At 40.2% G+C, this 19,720-nt stretch overlaps 1 protein-coding gene and 1 long non-coding RNA gene across 7 annotated transcripts in view; one reads left to right on the top strand and one right to left on the bottom strand.

Annotated features, from left to right (window-relative positions):
- Positions 1 to 16,959, top strand: part of RASEF (RAS and EF-hand domain containing) — a 226,647-nt gene extending 209,688 nt beyond the window's left edge. For all 5 annotated transcript variants that reach the window (XM_059924555.1, XM_059924551.1, XM_059924552.1 and 2 more), the window contains 3 exons: positions 4,901 to 5,020; positions 7,451 to 7,527; positions 13,750 to 16,959. In XM_059924555.1, the coding sequence (XP_059780538.1) occupies positions 4,901 to 5,020; positions 7,451 to 7,527; positions 13,750 to 13,855 (303 nt within the window). In that variant the 3' untranslated portion in view covers positions 13,856 to 16,959. The remainder of the gene's footprint in view (positions 1 to 4,900; positions 5,021 to 7,450; positions 7,528 to 13,749) is intronic.
- Positions 1 to 19,720, bottom strand: part of LOC132366987 (uncharacterized) — a 94,949-nt gene that overhangs the window by 59,587 nt on the left and 15,642 nt on the right. The gene's annotated exons all lie outside the window — the stretch shown is intronic.

Genomic DNA, 19,720 nt, shown 5'->3' on the forward strand with positions numbered 1-19,720 from the left:
TATTTTGTTGAGGATTTTTGCATCTATGTTCATCAGTGATATTGGCCTGTAGTTTTCTTTCTTTGTGACATCTTTGTCTGGTTTTGGTATCAGGGTGATGGTGGCATCATAGAATGAGTTTGGGAGTGATACTCCCTCTGCTATATTTTGGAAGAGTTTGAGAAGGATAGGTGTTAGCTCTTCTCTAAATGTTTGATAGAATTCGCCTGTGAAGCCATCTGGTCCTGGGCTTTTGTTTGCTGGAAGATTTTTAATCACAGTTTCAATTTCAGATGCAGCTCAATATTAAAAAAATAAACAACCCAATCAAAAAATGGGCAGAAGACCTAAATAGACATTTCTCCAAAGAAGACGTACAGATGGCCAAGAGGCACATGAAAAGCTGCTCAACATCACTATTAGAGAAATGCAAATCAAAACTACAATGAGGTATCACTTCACACCAGTTAGAATGGGCATCATCAGAAAATCTACAAACAACAAATGCTGGAGAGGGTGTGGAGAAAAGGGAGCCCTCTTGCACTGTTGGTGGGAATGTAAATTGATAACAGCCACTATGGAAAACAGTATGGCGGTTCCTTAAAAAACTAAAAACAGAATTACCGTATGACCCAGCAATCGCACTACTGGGCATATACCCAGCGAAAAGCATAATTCAGGAAGACACATGCACCCCAATGTTCATTGCAGCACTATTTACAATAGCCAGCTCATGGAAGCAACCTAAATGCCCATCGACAGATGAATGGGTAAAGAAGATGTGGTACATATATACAATGGAATATTACTCAGCCATAAAAGGGAATGAAATTGGGTCATTTGTAGAGACGTGGATGGACCCAGAGACTGTCATACAGAGTGAAGTAAGTCAGAAAGAGAAAAACATCATATATTAACGCATATATGTGGAATCTAGAAAATGGTACAGATGAACCAGTTTGCAAGGCAGAAATAGAGAAACAGATGTAGAGAACAAACTTATGGACACAAAGGGGGGGGGGGAGGGGGTTGAATTGGGAGATTGGTATTGGCATATATACACTAATACGTATAAAATAGATAAGTAATAAGAACCTGCTGTATAAAAAATAAAATTTTTTTAAACGTTAGATATTAATACATGACTGTATTATATCACTTCTCCCTATATTATTTGCTTGGTTTTTTTTTTTTTCACACACACACACTGTATTTTATTTTTAAATAAAATAGACTGACACTATTTTAAATAAATAGACTGACACCAAGCATTGTACATGGATGACCACAACAAAAGCAACAATGATTACAATTACCAAACACGAAACACACTCATACTATGTCATAATATTGACATTCAGTCCGGTAATCCTCCACTGTAACAGCTCCTTTACTTTGCAGTGAAAATTGATTTGTATATTCTTTGCCTCTGAGTCCTTGTGGGATTTTTTTTTTTAATTCAAACAGAAAGTCACAAAAATTATACTCATCCTCATCAGTTCACTCAGTCCCATGTAATTAATTTTTTTTTCATCTTGATCTTTTGTTAGCACTTTTATGAGTTCATCAGTTTTTCATTAGAGTTCTGAAAATGCTTATTCATTCAGTTCAGCAGTATAGTCAGTTACCAGAAACCTGTACTTGTCAGAGTCTTTTCCATGAATTTCTTGAAGATGAAACCCTTTTATAGGAACATATTTGCAAAAGCATCAGAGTACACCCAGAACTGTCTGTAAATGACAAAAGACTTAAAAATGACCACAGTTAAAGGTTTGATGAAAGTTCATAATAATGCAGTTGATAAGAAAATTAGTTATTTCTGAGATATACATTTTAAAGTAATAACTAGGATTATGACTTATAACATTATACCAGAACATATGATTTTTAGAAATTTCATGTAATGTCTGAAACATTTATATTAACATATTTCCATAAAAATAACCCAATGAAAGTTTAGTATTAGTTGTTTTGTTTGTTTGTTTGTTTGTTTTATACTGCAGGTTCTTATTAGTCATCAGTTTTATACACATCAGTGTATACATGTCAATTCCAATCGCCCAATTTAGCACACCACCATCCCCGCCCCACCGCAGTTTTCCCCCCTTGGTGTCCATATGTCTGTTCTCTACATCTGTGTCTCAACTTCTGCCCTGCAAACCGGCTCATCTGTACCATTTTTCTAGGTTCCACATACATGCGTTAATATACGATATTTGTTTTTCTCTTTCTGACTTACTTCACTCTGTATGACAGTCTCTAGATCCATCCACGTCTCAACAAATGACTCAATTTCGTTCCTTTTTATGGCTGAGTAATATTCCATTGTATATATGTACCACAACTTCTTTATCCATTCGTCTGTTGATGGGCATTTAGGTTGCTTCCATGACCTGGCTATTGTAAATAGTGCTGCAATGAACATTCGGGTGCATGTGTCTTTTTGAATTACGGTTTTCTCTGGATATATGCCCAGTAGTGGGATTGCTGGGTTATATGGTAATTCTATTTTTAGTTTTTTAAGGAACCTCCATATTGTTCTCCATTGTTCTCCATGGTACAGATGAACCAGTTTGCAAGGCAGAAATAGAGAAACAGATGTAGAGAACAAACTTATGGACACCAAGGGGGGAAAGCTGGGGTGGGGGGAGGGGATTGAACTGGGAGATTGGGATTGGCATATATACACTAATATGTATAAAATAGATAAGTAATAAGAACCTGCTGTATAAAAAATAAAATTTTTAAAAAACCTTAAATAAAAAAAAGAAAACCACTGGGTTACAAAAGCTTATAAATAAAATTATGTCCATTTACCTGGCATGAATAATTTTTGATTGAATATTTTGGGTAAAAGTTTAATGGAGACACTTGAGACGTGAGATGTCTTTCCGACTTTTACACATTCAAAAATATTTTGGGCATCCCTGCTTTGTGCATGTACTGTGCTAGTGCTTGTAGTATATCCATTAATAAAACGAAGAGCCCTACCCTATGGAGCTTGTACTCTAGTGGGGAAGACATAACATGCCACAGACATAAATAAATAAAATAAATAGAATGATAGGAAGTGCTAGATATAGGAACAAAACGAGGCCTGGGTAAAGGACCTTATGGTGAGGCAGTGCGCTACAGGTAGTGTAGTCAGGTTAGTCACACCAGAAGGTGATATTTGAGTCAAGACTTGAAGGAGGTGGCAGCATTTATCTGTATGACTTTAAGTCATTTAGATACTCAGATTCTTGGCTTACCTAAGTGAATATCTGATTAATGGCTTCCATATGACGCCCCCTTGAATACCGAGCAGTACCCCACCAAACTCAATTACTTAACACATTAATGGGTAGGGCATCTAGTTTTGAGGAGGGCCTTTCATTTCCTTCTCCCCTTTGCTTTTACTTCACTCTGATGCATTTGGTTGGAGGAAAGTGGTTTGAAGAGAAAGGAAGTCGAATATAATTTCATTTTTTTTTATGTACTCTTTTTAATTTGCCCATATATTTAACATTTTGGGGGCACTTCATTTTTCTTGTGGATTCAAGTTACCATCTGTGTCATTTCCTGTCCACCTGAAGGATTTCCTTTATTATTTCTTAAAAGGTAGGTCTGCTAGCAACAAATTCTCTCAGATTTTGTCTATTTGGAAACATCTTTCTTTTGTCTTCATTTTTAAAGGATGGTTTTGCTGACTCTATAATTATTTGTTGACTTTGTTATACAGCAGAAACTAACACAACATTGTAAAGCAATTATACTTCAATAAAAATGTTAAAAAAAAAAAAAAAAAAAGAATCCGTACCTAGACACATCATGGTTGAATTGCCAAAAGCCAAAACAAAGAGAAAATTTTGAAAGCAGCAAGAGAAAAATCACTCATAGTGTACAGAGGAACCACAATACAATTAATGACTCATCATCAGAAACGAGTCCAAAAGGCAGTGGTGTGGCATAATTTCATTGTTTTTGAGGCTCATTTCTTGATGGTGTATCAGGTGTGGTACCAAAGTGGATGAGCACCTGGATGCTTTTAGGCACCATAGAGTCACTTCTCAGTGAGGGCTGCTGCTTCGCTTGTTTAGGAGCTATAAACCTGTTTTTCTAGTCAGGTTGTCTTCTGTTCTCATCATAGCCTGCTCAGGGGGATGTGTCCTTACTGACCCCTTCGTTTTACAGATAGGGAAATGGAGGCAGAAACAGGAAGAGACTTGCCTGATTTCATGCAGCCGGCGAGCAGCCAGGTGGTGGTGGGAGGGACAGAGTCTCAAACTTAACTCTGCCTCTCACATCTTACATTCTGCCAGCCAGCTCCTCTATGAACGCCGGGACAGACAGTGCAACAGTATGCATATGCTGATTTGGGAGCATTATCCTGAGAATCTGTTACTTTGAATGATTGCTCCTTGACTCTTCACAAGAAAAATGTTGACATTTAGGGCCTTCTTATTTTGCTTTTGTTGTAAGCCAGATAGCAGCGAGTGTGGCACTCTCAGACTCCATTTTTGTCCCATTATAGCTGAGGGAATATTTGTGTGTTTTGTACCTGGGATAATGAAGTTGACTTGTAATTACCACTGTTTGAAGTGAAAATTATAGAAAATTATGTGGGCACTACAGCCAAATGTAATTCTGGGGTCGCGCCTCTTGAGTTTGTATTGGTTTGTATAGTGGCAAGGGTGATGGAGTCAGTTTGGACCATCCCTGGCCCTTACAACGTCTTATTTAACCTCTCTGAATTTCAGTGTTCTGATCTGGAAATGGGAAAAGGTTTGGCTCCTTTTAGAGATATTTTGAGGTTTAAAGACTGTCTGTACATCATGTGGCATATAAGGAGCATTCAGAAATGGTAGCTGTTGTCGTCATCAACCTCATAACTTGTCCAATGTTTCATGTATGCACAATTTTTTTCTTTTCTTCATGGTAGGATGCAGCCCATAATAGCATTCCTATCATGTTGGTAGGAAACAAGGCTGATCTTCGTAATGCTGCTGAAGCGGAAGGACAAAAATGTGTCCCAGGGTACTTTGGAGAAAAACTGGCCATGGTAAGAGTAAAAGTGGGTCCAAATTGGGAGGGATCTTTCACTTCTGTCTACATTTGCCGAAGAGGCTGTTTGACAAACTCCACTCTGTTTGATAAGTCTTCTGTCCCTATACAGGCAGATCTCCCAGTGCCCCCCATCCGTCCCATGAATGTAAATAATTACACCAAGAGTTAAATCCCTTGTGGAGGTAAAACAATCACATGATCATTTTCCCCCACTGAGTACCAATGACAAAGAGGATGCAAAATTATCCTGTCTTCCTCCTCACTTTTCCCCAATTCCTGGAATCCTTCTCTAGTCCTGGAACCTAGGTAAAGGAAGAAGAATGGGTGTCCTGTTTTGAAAAGATGGGTTTGGTTCCAGAGGGTCACTGTGCCAAGGGGCAGCAGATGGTGCAGTGTGTCACCTGGGTAAAGTGGTGAAGAGAATTGGAAGACTCATTCTTTTCTCTAAGATTTGTAGTCATTTGGAATAGTATAAAATTATTTTTGGCTATGCATTTGTACAAAGGATGGACCTCATTTCTGTCCAGATTATTATTGTGGGCAGTGTTTATTCTCTCATTATTATCATTGTGTCAGAATGCTATGTGGCCCTCTTATGACTTGTCTTACCCAAACAAGGAACCAGATGCTCCTTAGGTCAAATATGAAGTTCTTATCATAACAGTCCGATCTGACATTGCTATCATTGTTGTCTGTCATCAGCATGAAAGGACTGCTCTGTAACATATACATGTGAACTTTAAAATTTTTCAATTTCACTATTCTAAGTTGGAATTGTTTCTTGTTTTAAATTTTAGAACTGTGAGCCAAATATGATAAACATCAAAACTAGGCAGTGAAATACAGAATAGATCCATTCAACACATATTTAATTGTATCCACCATGTGAAAAAGCACTTCATTGTGAGCTGAGCAAAGGGTAGAGAACAAAGGAAACCATCCTTGTCCTCACATAGTTTACTGTCTGGGGGAGACAGATGTTAAACCCATGTAATCCACATATTCCCCTAGAGAGCTCATAATTCCTGGCCACATGCCAATTTTATTCCCTCCCCCACAATTTCTCAGATTTCCCAAGGTTTGCTTATTTATTATGCATCTCATGTCCTCCACCCTCCTGCATCCTCAAAGGCCATCTCTCTTTCACCCTATAACATCCTGGCTATGAAATTCAGCAGCAGCACTACCCATTTCTACTAGAAATACATTCATTTGGGGTATTTTTTAGATTTTCTATGGATTTGGGGGCTCATGGGTACAGGTTTCACGGTAGTCTTTCCCCATTGTTTGGTTCTTCCTTCTCTCCCTGCTCCGGAGCACCCATCATGTCCTCCCCATATCCCACACAGGACTGTGTTGCCCACACCCAGCCCCACAGCACACATAATTCTCCTTTCCTAAAGGAAACTGTCTCCAGCTGTTAGACAAAGACACACAAAAATAACCTCATCAATTACAATTGTGGCAAGTGCTATGCTGGAAAAATACATACATCAAGAGGTTTTACAGTAGGAAGACCTAATACCAACTTTTCAGAGTTAGAAAACACTTAATCTTAACTTCAAGGGAGGATTACCTAAAAATCTAGAAGGTAGGTAAAAGTCAGCCTGGGGAAAGGGGTTACTAGGGATATGGGATAACCTAGGTAGTGGTAACAGCAGGTGAAAAGGTCCTGAGGTGGGAGGGAATTTGGAGTGTTGGGGAAATAGAGGGATGGCCAGGGTAACTTGAGCACTGTGAGTGAGGGAGAGTGGTGGCAGGTAAAACTGGGAGGTTGGCTGGGGCCACGCACAAGCTAGGCCTTGTCGGCCAGGTAAGCATTTCAACATTGCTTGAGAGGGATGGGAAGCATCGAAAGGTCTGAAGCAGGAGAGTGATATGATCAGTGATTGTATGTATAACCACTGGGAGGTTAAATAATAGAATAGAAAATGTCCATTGGTTTTAGCCACACAGAGGCTGCTGAATCTTGATAGGAAAAGATGATAGGGTGAAGGGGGCGGGGCGGGATGTGTGTTAGCTGCCAGCCAAAAGGAGACATATTTTTGATGGACATCTAATTCCTAAGTGGTTACCTTAAGCTATCATTTTTCTCTCTCTCAAATTATTTGATAGAGAACATTTGGTAGTATGTGTGACACTTGGATATAAGAGCCTTAAACCGTGAAATTTTGTATTGTGGGATTTTTTTTTTTTTTTCTGGATGCAAAATACAAATCCTCTTGACTAGGAACTGTTCCTGGAATAACTAGGCTCAAACCTGGTTTTTTTTTAAAGTCTTGAAACTCAATCCAATTTCTTAACTATTAGTTTTAGCATACTCAACAGGGCAATATTTTTATTTTATTTTATTGGTTTTAAAAGCGAACATTCCAGAAAACCTAATCAAAGCCTTCATTTAATGGTATATATATGTTTTTTACAGACCTATGGGGCATTATTTTGTGAAACAAGCGCCAAAGATGGTTCGAATATAGTGGAAGCTGTTCTCCACCTTACTCGGTAAAGTTTTGCCTTATATTTGGAAAACTGGATGTAGGACTGAATTTTCACTTAGCTGTTGTGTGTGTCAAATTTCTTGACCATAATGTGAATCTACATGGGAAAACACTGTCTTGTCTTTCAGTAGTGGTTGGAGAAACAAGCATAGTTTTTATAAAAAACTGGTATGCTGCTTGTTCACTGTGAACATTGGCAAAATACCTCTACTGCCAAACAAAGCAGGTGCATCTGAGGTGTCACTGACATTTCTGCAAAATGTCCCCACAAAGCTAATAGTTGACGTGTGTGAATCACTTCCAGGAACCAGATTTTAAACACAAGAGACTATTATGAATATAACTATCTATTATGTTATGACATTTTCCAAGGTAAAGGAAAAAGAACTCAACAAAACAAATTGTATGTCATGCCAGTTGGAAGCACTTTGTTTACATTATTACCCAGGTGATTATTAAGCTAAGGCAATGGTGTTAATAATAAATAACATTTTGGGATGTGGATTAGAATGAAAATTGCATCATTGAGGAACTTGGTTTTAACTGTATTTTAATCCTTGCAGTATTCTTAGGAAATAACAATGTTTTCTGCTGGATTTACTTCTTCTGCCTAGTTTTCTGCCACAGATGAAAAGATGATTCTTTGCTGATCTAAAGGGATTCAATACCCCCCAAAAAAATAAAGAAAAAATATAAAAATGCGCATTAACAAAATCCAGCCAATGATCCTTAATTGCTGACAAAGCAGAAACATAATTTAAGGCATGTAGAGATTTGTGAGATCATTTGTGAGATTCTGATTTTATAAGTATCTTAACTTTAGTACAGTAAGGGGCTCCGTGCTACCTTAGCTTCAGGCAGGGAGTGCTGAATTGCTGCCTGGGCTGAGCAGGAAAGGATGCTGCAGGCCAGGCCCTCCGCATGGCTGCTGGCTTCTGCCCAGCACGTTGGAGGACTGTAGTGTCAGGAGGCTCAAAGTCCAATCTTAAATCTACCCCGAACAGCTGTGGAGTCTTGACTAAGTCCCTGTCTCCCTTTAGGCATCTCTAATCTGTACAATGAGGGAAAGGGCTAAAGAAAATGATCCCTAAGGCCCCTTCTAGTTCTGACAGTCTATGATTCCATATATAATAGCCTGGACTCTACTGAATAACATAATCACTATTTAACGCGGAATTGTCTTGTGGGGTCATGTTACAGTTAAATGACTCCAAATTGCCCCGGTCACACCCAGAGTGCAGAATCGATCCTCTTTATTATATCATAAAGATAGGAGAGCCAACGGCCTTTTCCCCTGGTGCTCCTGCTGGCATGTTGGGTCAGCCCAGCAGCCACCCTGTCTACAGTGTAGCTTCTTTACTTAAAACACCTGTGTGCAGGAGCATTCTGATAACAAGGTCACTTCTTGTGAATCACTTATCAAGGAGCTTTTTAAATTGTTGCTATTGCATTATGGGCTGGTTTGAGGCCTCTAGGTTAGTTATGTTAACGATGTGTTAAATAGGAAAATTATAAATAAACCAAACATGTAAAGACTTTAATTTGCTTTATACTGTGTCATCAGATTGCTTGTCAAAGTACCCAAGTCTTAAATGAAAATGGTATCGTTTCCACAAGTAAAATTTCCACTTTAAAAAGTTTTACAGCTGTCAGAATGTTATGTGTAATAGTAACTCCCCTTCATACCATGTCATGTCATGAAACTTGAACTAGAACAGTTTATGGGTTTGCCCTGTCTGAAATAGTATTCGTTTTTGAAGGAAGGCCATAAATGTTTGGTTAACAACCAGAACTCCTCTGCTTTTTCTTGGAAAAACCTCTCTATCCCAGGAAAAGTTTCTCCTAGAAATGCAGTTTCCCCGTAGGGCTGGTAGACATTCATTCCAACCATTGTCCACTGGTAAGTAAATCTGCCATCACTAGAGCCACAGGCTTTAAACATTTTTCAATAGATTCAAGTACAACAGGCATTGAACTGGTCAATGGCCTAAAATTTGAGAAAAACACAAAAAGCTCGGGCTGATGTATCAGTTCAGTGCCATTGCTGAGCCCATGGGGGATAAATCTGTCCATAAGGTTGAGTCATTTAAAATGCAGTTGTTAAGCATATGGCAGTTTGGGGTGAGGTAATTTAATTTTCCCAGCCTTAAACCTGTTTTAGATGTTTGGAATTAATCTTCCTGATTTCCTTAAAGTGGGAGGTGCCTGCATCTTTGGTAGATTAAAGAAACTGAAGGCCAGGTGAACAATATGGGTACCTATTTTTTCTCCCTTAATATTTGCTTTCAGTGTTCAGTAATGTCTGCCTTATTATCATTTCTGCTCAGCATGAAAGCCCTGTAGAGATATCAGGGTATGTAAGATAGGCTGTGCAATTTAACATTAGAGAAAAAAAAGAAAACAAAATACATGACCAGGCAGCCATATGATATGTAACTTACAGAGGCCTTTTAGACCTTCCAGAAGGGAGAGATGTGAGTTGTCTTGTGAAGATGCTATGTTTACTAAACCCATTGTACAGATAAGAAAACTGAGAATTAGAATGCTTCATCAGATTGCTCAAAGTGACACAGCTACTAAATGGCAAAATTGGGACTTTTCACTACTCTGAATCTCTGGCTTGCCTTTTAAATGTTGGTAATCTCAGGATTCTATTCTGCACTCTCTTCCTCTTCCTCTTTCTCTCTCTGCCTAATGTCTTCCACCCCCATGGTTTCTAGAACTATGTCTAGAAGGTGACTTATAATTTCTGTATTTTTAACTCCCATCTTTTTTTAAAATTCCACAACTATATTCCCACCCACCAACAAAAGAAAATTCCATAGGCATGACTGACCCAACATATCTAAACCCTAATGTGTTCATTTTTCTTTAAAATTGTTCCTTATTCTATACTCCCGTTCTCAGGAAACTACTAACAAACATTATAATTCAAAAAGAGTAACCTAGAGTCAGTCAGTCTTGACTCCTTCCTCTTTCTTCATCATCTGCCTCTAGTGGGTTCTGGGGCCCTACTGATTCAGTGACCTCTCTGCAATCTTCCTTCAATCCCTCTCCCCCCGCCCCCCATTCTGCTTCAGGCTTCAGAATTTCCTACCCCGTTTAGTGCAGGAGGGACCTAAGTTTCTGCCTCAGAGTTTCTCCAACATCAGTTCATCCTCCACCCTGTAATCAGGGTAATCTCTGTAAATAAAAATCCAATTAAGACCTTCTTGCTTGCACCCCACATTGGTGCCCTACCTACAGCATAGAGTCCAGCCTCCTTAGCAAGTGGCTTATGGTCCCCCAGAGCCCAGTTCACCTACCTTTCTATTTGCATCTCTTATCTTGCTTCCCAAATGAATGATAATCTATAGACACAGCAGACTTTGCTTCCGGTCATAGCCAAGTTCTTTCATGCGTCTTTGCCTCTATACATGCTGTTCCCTGCACCTGGAATCTCTCTTCCTCATTAAATGAAAGTGAATTCCTATCCCACCAAGAGGTCGGCTTCACTGTGCGTGTGTTAGCGGCTCTCGGGGACCTGGTAACAATTTATTTAGAAGACATCTGGCTCTCTCTCAAAGCTCACTAGTTGAGAGGGACTTCCCTGGTAGTCCAGTGGTTAATACTCCATACTCCCAATGCAGGGGGCCCAGGTTCGATCCCTGGTCAGGGAACTAGATCCCGCATGCCACAACTAAAGATCCTGCATGCCGCAACTAAAAACATCCCGCATGCTGCAACTAAAGATCCCCTACGCCGCAAAGAAGATCCCGTGTGCTGCAACTAAAGATCCCCTACGCCGCAAAGAAGATCCCGTGTGCCACAACTAAGACCTGGCACAGCCAAATTAAAAAAAAAAAAAAAATGTACAATTTTTAAAAAAAGCTCACTAGTTGAGGATCCCAGAGTTTGGCATAAATCGGACATTTGTTGAATGAGCAAATGGTCAAGATTTTGCATTTGGAAGTTGTATTAGTTTTCTGTTGTCACTGTAACAGATTCCTACTAGCCTAGTGCTTTAAGCAATAAAAATATAGTTCTGGAGGTCAGAAGTCTGAATCAAGTCTTACAGGGTGTTATGGGGTTGAACTGTGTATCCTCCTTCTTTTCCTGAGTCTTTGTTTCCTCATCTGTGAAGGGAAGACAGCTCACCTGTTACCTGTCAGCATGTGTGTGTGTTGTGTGTATTAAATAAGGACTATGTGAAAACATGTAACATAGCATTTATTAACTGGTCTCCAGCAAGAACCAGTTTCCCTTTTGTTTCCTACTCACAGTGCAGTGGTTTTCAAAGGTTAGCACATATCAGCTCCTTCTGGGGCTGTGCTGACCAGTTTAGTAGCCACTAGCCACCTGAAGTGTGGCTAATCCAAGCTGAGATGTGCTGGATGTATTAAATAAATACTGGGTTTTGAAGACAGTATAAAAATTGTAAAATACCTCATTAATATTTGTATTGGTAACGTGCTAAAATATTTTTGTGATACTGAGTTAAATAATATATGTTAATAAAATTAATTTCACCTATTTCTCTTTACATTTTTTACTGTGGCTGCTAAAAAATTTTAAATTACATACGTGAATTACATTCTATTTCTATTGAACAGCGTTGCTGTGCTGGGAATATGCCAATTCCCAGGATCTACTGCTCTGTAACAAGCCACCAAAATGTAGTTGCCTAGAACAACACCACTATTTATTTCTTGAAATTACCAGAAATGACTGGATCTCACTGGAGGGTCCGTGACTGCTCTCCCTCGGGCGTCTCATGCATTTGCGGTCACGGACACTGCTGTGGCTCGGTCTGATGTCTGCAGCCAGGGTGCTCCTCCCTGTGGCATCTCAGCCCCCAGGACCTCTCTGCTGCCCTCTCTCCAGTGAGCAACACTGGGCTTCGTAAATGGCAGCTCAAAATGGTCAGGCCTTATTAATGCCTGGCTTGGAAGCTTTAGCACACCATTTCCTTGCCATTCTATTGGTCTGAGCAGTCACAGAGCCGGTGCTGACCACGGGGGAGTGGCACAAGCTTCACCACTTAATGGGGGGCACCAGACACTGACAGCGGAGGCAGAACTCTTTGGGGTTGTCTTGGGGACAAGCTGTCACACTCTCCTTACCCACAGAGTTTGCCATTCAGCTTGTCTAAGGTGGGACTTCAGGATGTGTGTATTTCACAAGCATCCCCAGGGATAGGAGACTTCCCTAGGGGGCTTTCATAAGATCATGGAGATCTTTGGTCCAGTGTTGCCTCTAGCAGTTATTTCTAAAAGAAATTTAGGAAGAGGCAAAAGGAAGACATTTTTTCTGGATTTTAACCATCTGTTGTTATCTCCACGGTCATGTATAATTACAGAATGGTTATAAAGTCATCATTGCTTTTGTTAATGTTAAGCATTAGCTGGGGGTGGGAGCCAGGTTCCAGAGTCCTAAGGAGTGACCTGTGCGTGTGCAGACTGTAAGCCATGCAAAACCACAGGAGAGAGCAAGAGTAGTCTGTGTGTGTGCATGTGAGTGTGTGCACATGTGTATAGGCACCTGGGCGTGTGTGTGTGTGTGTGTGTGTGTGTGTGTGTGTGTGTGCATGCATGAGTATGTGGCCTGGTACTCAGAATGTGAGCGCTGGAGCCCACCTGCGTGGCTGGAATCCCAGCTCTGCCACTTCTCCAGCTGTGTAACCTAAGGGAAATTTCTTAACTTTTTTTTGCCTTTGTTTCCTCACATATAAAATGGGGCACAACAGGGGCTTCCCTGGTGGCGCAGTGGTTGAGAGTCTGCCTGCCAGTGCAGGGGACACGGGTTCGAGCCCTGGTCTGGGAGGATCCCACATGCCGCGGAGCAACTGGGCCCGTGAGCCACAACTACTGAGCCTGAGCGTCTGGAGCCTCTGCTCCGCAACAAGAGAGGCCGCGATAGTGACGGGCCCGCGCACCGCGATGAAGAGTGGCCCCCACTCGCCGCAACTGGAGGAAGCCCTCACACAGAAACGAAGACCCAACACAGCCAGAAATAAACATAATAAATAAATAATAAAAATTTAAAAAAAAAAAAAATGGGGCACAACAAAATCATATAGTTGTTGTGAGGATTAAATAGGTCAACACCTACAAAGCACTTAGAACACTGTCTGGATGGCACACAGCAAGTGCTCAGCAGTGCTGTTTTATTTCTATAGAGTTGTTTATGGTTCAGTTTTATACCTCAGTAATCTCCTTTCTCTGTCTGTCTCTCTCTCTCCCTCCAGGGAAGTGAAAAAAAGAACTGATGAGGGTGACAGCAAATCCATTACCAATCTGAGTGGGACCAGTTCCAAAAAGTCAACCCAGATGAAGAATTGTTGCAATGGTTAAATCCAAAAGATCCTTGGCCCACAAAGCCTTCATTCCCAGAGTACTGAATGTACATGACTTATTTGCTTCCTACATGGAGTGGTACATCCTACGGACACTGTCGTATGGAGAGTTACAGTGTGGGAAATCTGAACTGTGCTCTCAGGTCCCTCCAGAACCTCGGCTCTTTTTTGCTATGTTTCAATGAGTGATTTGGGCCCCCTGGTTAAATATACCTGTCTTATCCTTACAAAGTCTTAACAGATAATGTGTAAATGTTTTTAAAGTGGTAAAAAAAAAAAAAAAAAAAAACCCACATGCTCAGATCAAAGCTATAGAAGAAATTCACTGACGTAATTAGGTTCATGTGGTAAATAACCTATGACATTTACTTCCAATATTCAATACTAGAAAACTAATAAAAGGGGGTTACCATCCTAGCTTTGCTGTAAACTAGCCTTGTAGTCTCAGACATGTCGCCAACCCACATTAGATTCATTTCCTCATCTGTAAACAAGCAGCTTGGCCTTTCAGGCCTCGGCCCTCTCAGCTCTGTAGCTCTTTAAGGAGTGAGAAGGAGAGCATGATGGCCCACAGTTAATAAGGACTCTGCACGTCTGTACTTTTTAAATATTGGGGCATTAATTTTTCTCACTTCTTGTACAAGAACAGAATTTGAGAAAAAATGGTAATGTTTTAAGCTCCAGTGGAGACAGAAAAATCTATTTTTTATGTATGAAGAAAGAAAACATTTGGGGGACAAAAATAGTTTTTATATAAAAGAGGGTATTTTATAATCTCAGAATACTTATAAAGTCAATGGTTTGAATTCACTGTTAAAAATTCTAATGAAAAAATAGAAAGCTACATGCAACTGAAAACACAAGGCCCAAGAAAGTTGTCACACTTCACTTAAAAAAAAAAAAACACCAGCAAGAGACTGCCTGGGGCTGGTGAACGGGAGGAATTGAGAGTGACTGCTAACGGGTCTGTGGTTTCTTTGCAGGGTGATGAGAATGCTCTGGAATTATAGTGTGGTAATGTTGCACAACTTGGTGAATATACTAAACCCCACGAAACTGTATACTTTACATGGTGAATTTTATGGTATGTGAATTATATCTCTTTCAAAAAATACACTAGTATTGATTTAACATTTTGCCGAATGAAAATATGCATGCTCAAACCTACCCATGGTTTACCCATGGTTTAAGAGCAGAATCTCCAGAATAATGCAAATCCCCTAACTCCCTGGTTGCCAGCATTCTCCTCCTTAAATAATGAACAGTGAAAGAAATGTTATGTGTAGTTTTGGAAAATCACCTCTTTTGAAGAGGAATTGTGGTTAGGGTACAGGTAACTCAGAGTCCTTTGTCTCAGGTGACTAGGGACTCATCCTCACCAACAGCCTGATAGGTCTTGCCCTCCTAGAAGCTGTGCTGCCTCCCAGACTTCCCCACTGAAATGTCTCCAAAAGCCAAAGGAGTCAATACCTGACCCCAGGGTGGGTCAGCAAGGCATGCTCTTTGGTTTTTGGTTTTGGTTTTCAGTGGCCTGAACCAGCTAAGTTATTCCCAACTAGAGTCTTGAACTTACCTTTGTTCATAGGTCCAGGCCCCAAGTAGCCTGCTGAAAAAACTTAAATAATAGCTCTTATTTATTGTAATACATAAGCTAAAAACATCCCTCTTGTAGAATTAAAACAATTCTATTTATGATTTTTATGATCAGACCTTAAATTCTCCAAGCTTTTTTTTTTTAATGAAAATTGGCCAGTATGTTAGCACACAGAGATTATAAATAGCCACAATGTCCGTTTAGCTTTTCAAAGCGTGCCTTCTCTCTACTGATGAGATCTAGTTGGTTTTTTTTTTAACTGGAAAGTTGGTTCTGTCCTCAACAACTCTACCATGGATTCCTGTTTTCTGTTTTTTGGTCCCAGGAGAAAAAAAAGTTTACATTTTTTACCAAAAAGAATGCCTTGCTGGTGGGGAATTGTCAAACTGAACCAGGGAGGGATGGTTATTTTTGTGCCATGGTGCGATGAAAGTTTTGCCACTGCTGTTTGCCTAGGTGGCATCTATGGAGCCTAGGTTAGAATAGACCTGACACCTATGTGTTGATATATGGTACTCAAGTTTAGGTGTTCGGTGCAATTGCACAAAACTGTTTTATAATACATGTTATTGTGTTGTCTTTATTTATTTTCCCACAAAGTGTCTATATTTGTCTTACAATCTGTATATAATAGTATACCTTTGATACAGAAGTATTATCTTGGTCTTTGCTTCCGGGTTGTACAGCCAGCACACCCAAATTGATTAGATTACATAGGTGCCTGTGATAAACAAAGCAATCATCTTTAACTAATTGAATAGATATTTTTGCAACAAAATCCAAATCAGAGACTTACTTATAGCTCTGGTTAGCAATCTTGTTTAAAGAAAAGCTACTTATAGCTCTTTCAGTTGCCTTGCTAGGAAACCAAGATTATTACTAACATTTGATTTCATGAAGGTGTTCTCAAATTTAGAGTATATTTTTGGTAAGAACAAAAATAGCTAATGTTTTTAACTTGAACTTAATTTGCTACACTTGCATAGTTCTATGCAAGTAACTCACCTTGTCTCAATTTTTCCTTGGAGAGCTTTTAAAATCACAATTATACTACACTCTTTTTTATGTATCCTGACACATTGGATAATATTTTAGTTTTGTCATGGAAAAGAACATTGGCTATGGAGACATTTTTCACTGTTAACTTTTAGCCTCATGCATTTTCATAATTTATTTTTTCCACTTGCTGCTTTATATGACATATGTGACATTTGATTATTTAATACTAAATGTGATTTGCATGAAGCCAAACCGTACAACCCTCTTGCTGAAGATAAAATTGAGTTTAAAGATATTTATTTTCATATTTGTACAGTGATCGGCTTCAGAGTCACGGTTTTTGTGGGCTTTTATTGTATATGTGTATGAGAAATTTCATATGTATATATTAAGAAGGCCTCTGAGTACTGAATAATTATTTTATGATTTTGATTTACATGGTTTACATTTTCATGGTATTGGCTATATTTCATTTATACTGTTTATTTCTCTTCAAACCATTAATAATTATCCCATAAAGTGTAACTTTTATAGCAATGCAAATGTCTAAGGAACCACAAATATTTTCTACATCATAAATTCAATAAAGCATGCTTGCTTTGGCCTTCTGGTGTTTCCTTCAGCTTTGCTGCAGGCATCGCTGAAGTAATTTTAGTCCTACGATGTGCCTACGTGAAACCCTGCCTCTAAAACACTGGCCTGGGCAGCTGGCTGGGAGAGAAAAGAATGAACACATGGTGTGTGGTACGGTGGCACATCATGTCATCTTGGCCAACGGGGCTACAGATCGACCAGCTTGGGGTGTGACAGCCAGCAACAGTAAGGCTTTCATAGAAAAATTTCAGGACGTGCTCTGGCAGTTCTCATGACCTCAGGGGTTAAGCCCCTCCTCTGACACCCCTGCGTGGCCCCCCCCACCCTGCCTAGCTAACTCCTGTTCATCCTTCTGCTTTAGTTTAAACATCACTTCCTTCAGGAAGTTTCCCTTCTCAACCCCAAACCAGGATGAGGCTGCCTGCTTTCACCTGTAGAGCACCCTTTCTAACTGGTCAGCATCCTTATTGCCCTCATACTTGTTTAACTAGACATATCCTACCTTTCTCATGGAGTGGTTGTGAGGACTAAATGAGTGTATGTATGGAAAGGGCTTAGAATAGTACCTGGCACTTTGATCACCCTCAATGAAAAAACAAAAACTTTTGAAGCACCACTGATCACACTGGTCTTGCTCAGGGCCCTGGGTACTACCATCAATATGTGACAGAACTCCCAAAATTTACCAGATTACTTGGGGGATGGGGCATTGTAGAGGATTCACTTGGAGGTAAGTTCATTTACCTCCCACGTATATTCTTGGTATTTCATTAGGCACAAAGTTGGGGTATCATATAGGATAGAATATTCTGTAAAGAGTAGATTAAAAGAGAAGGAAATCATTGAGAGAATGAGGGCCTGAAAGTTAGAATGGAAAGTTGTGAATGGAGTCCTTATAAGTGTAGGCTCTCCATTTATTAAGGGGTGACTGGATGAAGTAGTTGAAAGGACGAAGAATGTAACAGAGCTCTGACTGGGCTTTCAAATCTAAATGACAGTAAAAATGGTGGTGGGTATTGGGGTTATTTAAATGGAAACTAACCTTTATGTTTATACTATGACCAATATAGCCTGTTGACGACAAGGATTTCCAGTGTATATATCCAAAAGTCCACAGGATGGGAATGAATCTCCAACAAAGCATATTGTTTTGCAAGCCTTAAAATAAAAAATAACATCTTTAGGCTTCCCTGGTGGCGCAGTGGTTAAGAATCTGCCTGCCAATGCAGGGGACACGGGTTCAAGCCCTGGTCTGGGAAGATCCCACATGCCACGGAGCAACTAAGCCCGTGAGGCACAACTACTGAGCCTGCGCGTCTGGAGCCTGTGCTCCGCAACAAGAGAAGCCACGACAATGAGAAGCCCGCGCACCACAATGAAGAGTAGCCCCTGCTCGCCGCAACTAGAGAAAGCCTGCGCACAGAAACGAAAACCCAACACAGCCAAAAATAAATAAATAAATAATAAATAAATTTATAAAGAAAATAAAAATAACATCTTTTCTTTCCAGATCTAGACATTAAGATGCTTTCATAGCTGAAAATGGAAAATAGGCACAAATGCTTCAACTTGAATTACAGGTTAAGATAAATTTTCAAGTGCAAAATTCTAGGAATAATTACCCAGTTTTAAATTTTTTTCTGCATATCAGGTTTATTTGTGAATTTATATTTCTTAAATTTCCGTAGAGTGGGAATTTAGTTGTAATGCCCTTTAACTCGTGACCTCTCAGGCTGGCAGTTCAGGAACCATGTTTCGTGGTATATGACATACATTTTTATAGAGTCCCTCACTGTCCTTAGGATTTGGGCTTTCTGAAAATTTCTCAATCCCAGTTTTCTGGCACATCTTCCCATTGCTGTGCAGCAGGGTAGAACTCAAGAGCTGGATAAAGATCTCTTCAGAGGAAGTTTTATGAGTTCCAGTGTACTTTTAGGAGTAAAACTAATGCTCTTTAATTCGCTACAAATACCTTCTCTTCTTGATCAGTCATTTCAGAAACAGATATATTTACTCTTAGATAATATCCAAAAATTTCTTAACATGACCTCTCAGGCCCTCTGTGATCTGGCTCCTAACTGTTCCTTCGCTAATTCAGTTATGTTTATTGAGCCTGACTGTGTCATGGGTGCAATGCTAGACCCAGGGGATGCAGAGTGAGTAAGACAGATCTGAAGCAGACTACGTTCTGGTGGAGGCTGACAACAAACTTGTAAACAAATAAGATCCACATTCTGCCTCCTCCCCCTCTTTCTCCACCCCAAAGTCCCCAGTCGGGCACAGGAAACTGTCCCTCCATCAAGCCTTGCTCTCTCCCCTTCAGCCCTTTACTCAGCTCCACTTTCTGCCTGGAACACCACCCTGTCTGCTCTCGGCATCTGCCTGCCCAACTCCTGTCTGTCCTGCACATCTCATTTCAGAGACTGCTTCCTCCCAGCAGCTCTACCCAACCCTGGGGTCTGAGCTAGAGCCTCTCCCCCATGATTTCTACCCCCAGTGCCCATCGTAGACTTGGTGAGACTGCATGTGAAGAGCAGGTTGTGTGCCTGGCATGCTGGATGACTTCTGTCTCCTGCAGCCCTTTAGACTTTACTGAGTGGGGGTAACCCTTCCCCACTCTCAGTGCACACTTCAGCAGCCTCATGACTTAAGATTCCTCTAGATCAGAGTCTCAAG

The sequence above is a fragment of the Balaenoptera ricei genome, chromosome 6 (assembly GCF_028023285.1).
Source record: "Balaenoptera ricei isolate mBalRic1 chromosome 6, mBalRic1.hap2, whole genome shotgun sequence".
Lineage (NCBI taxonomy): Eukaryota > Metazoa > Chordata > Mammalia > Artiodactyla > Balaenopteridae > Balaenoptera > Balaenoptera ricei.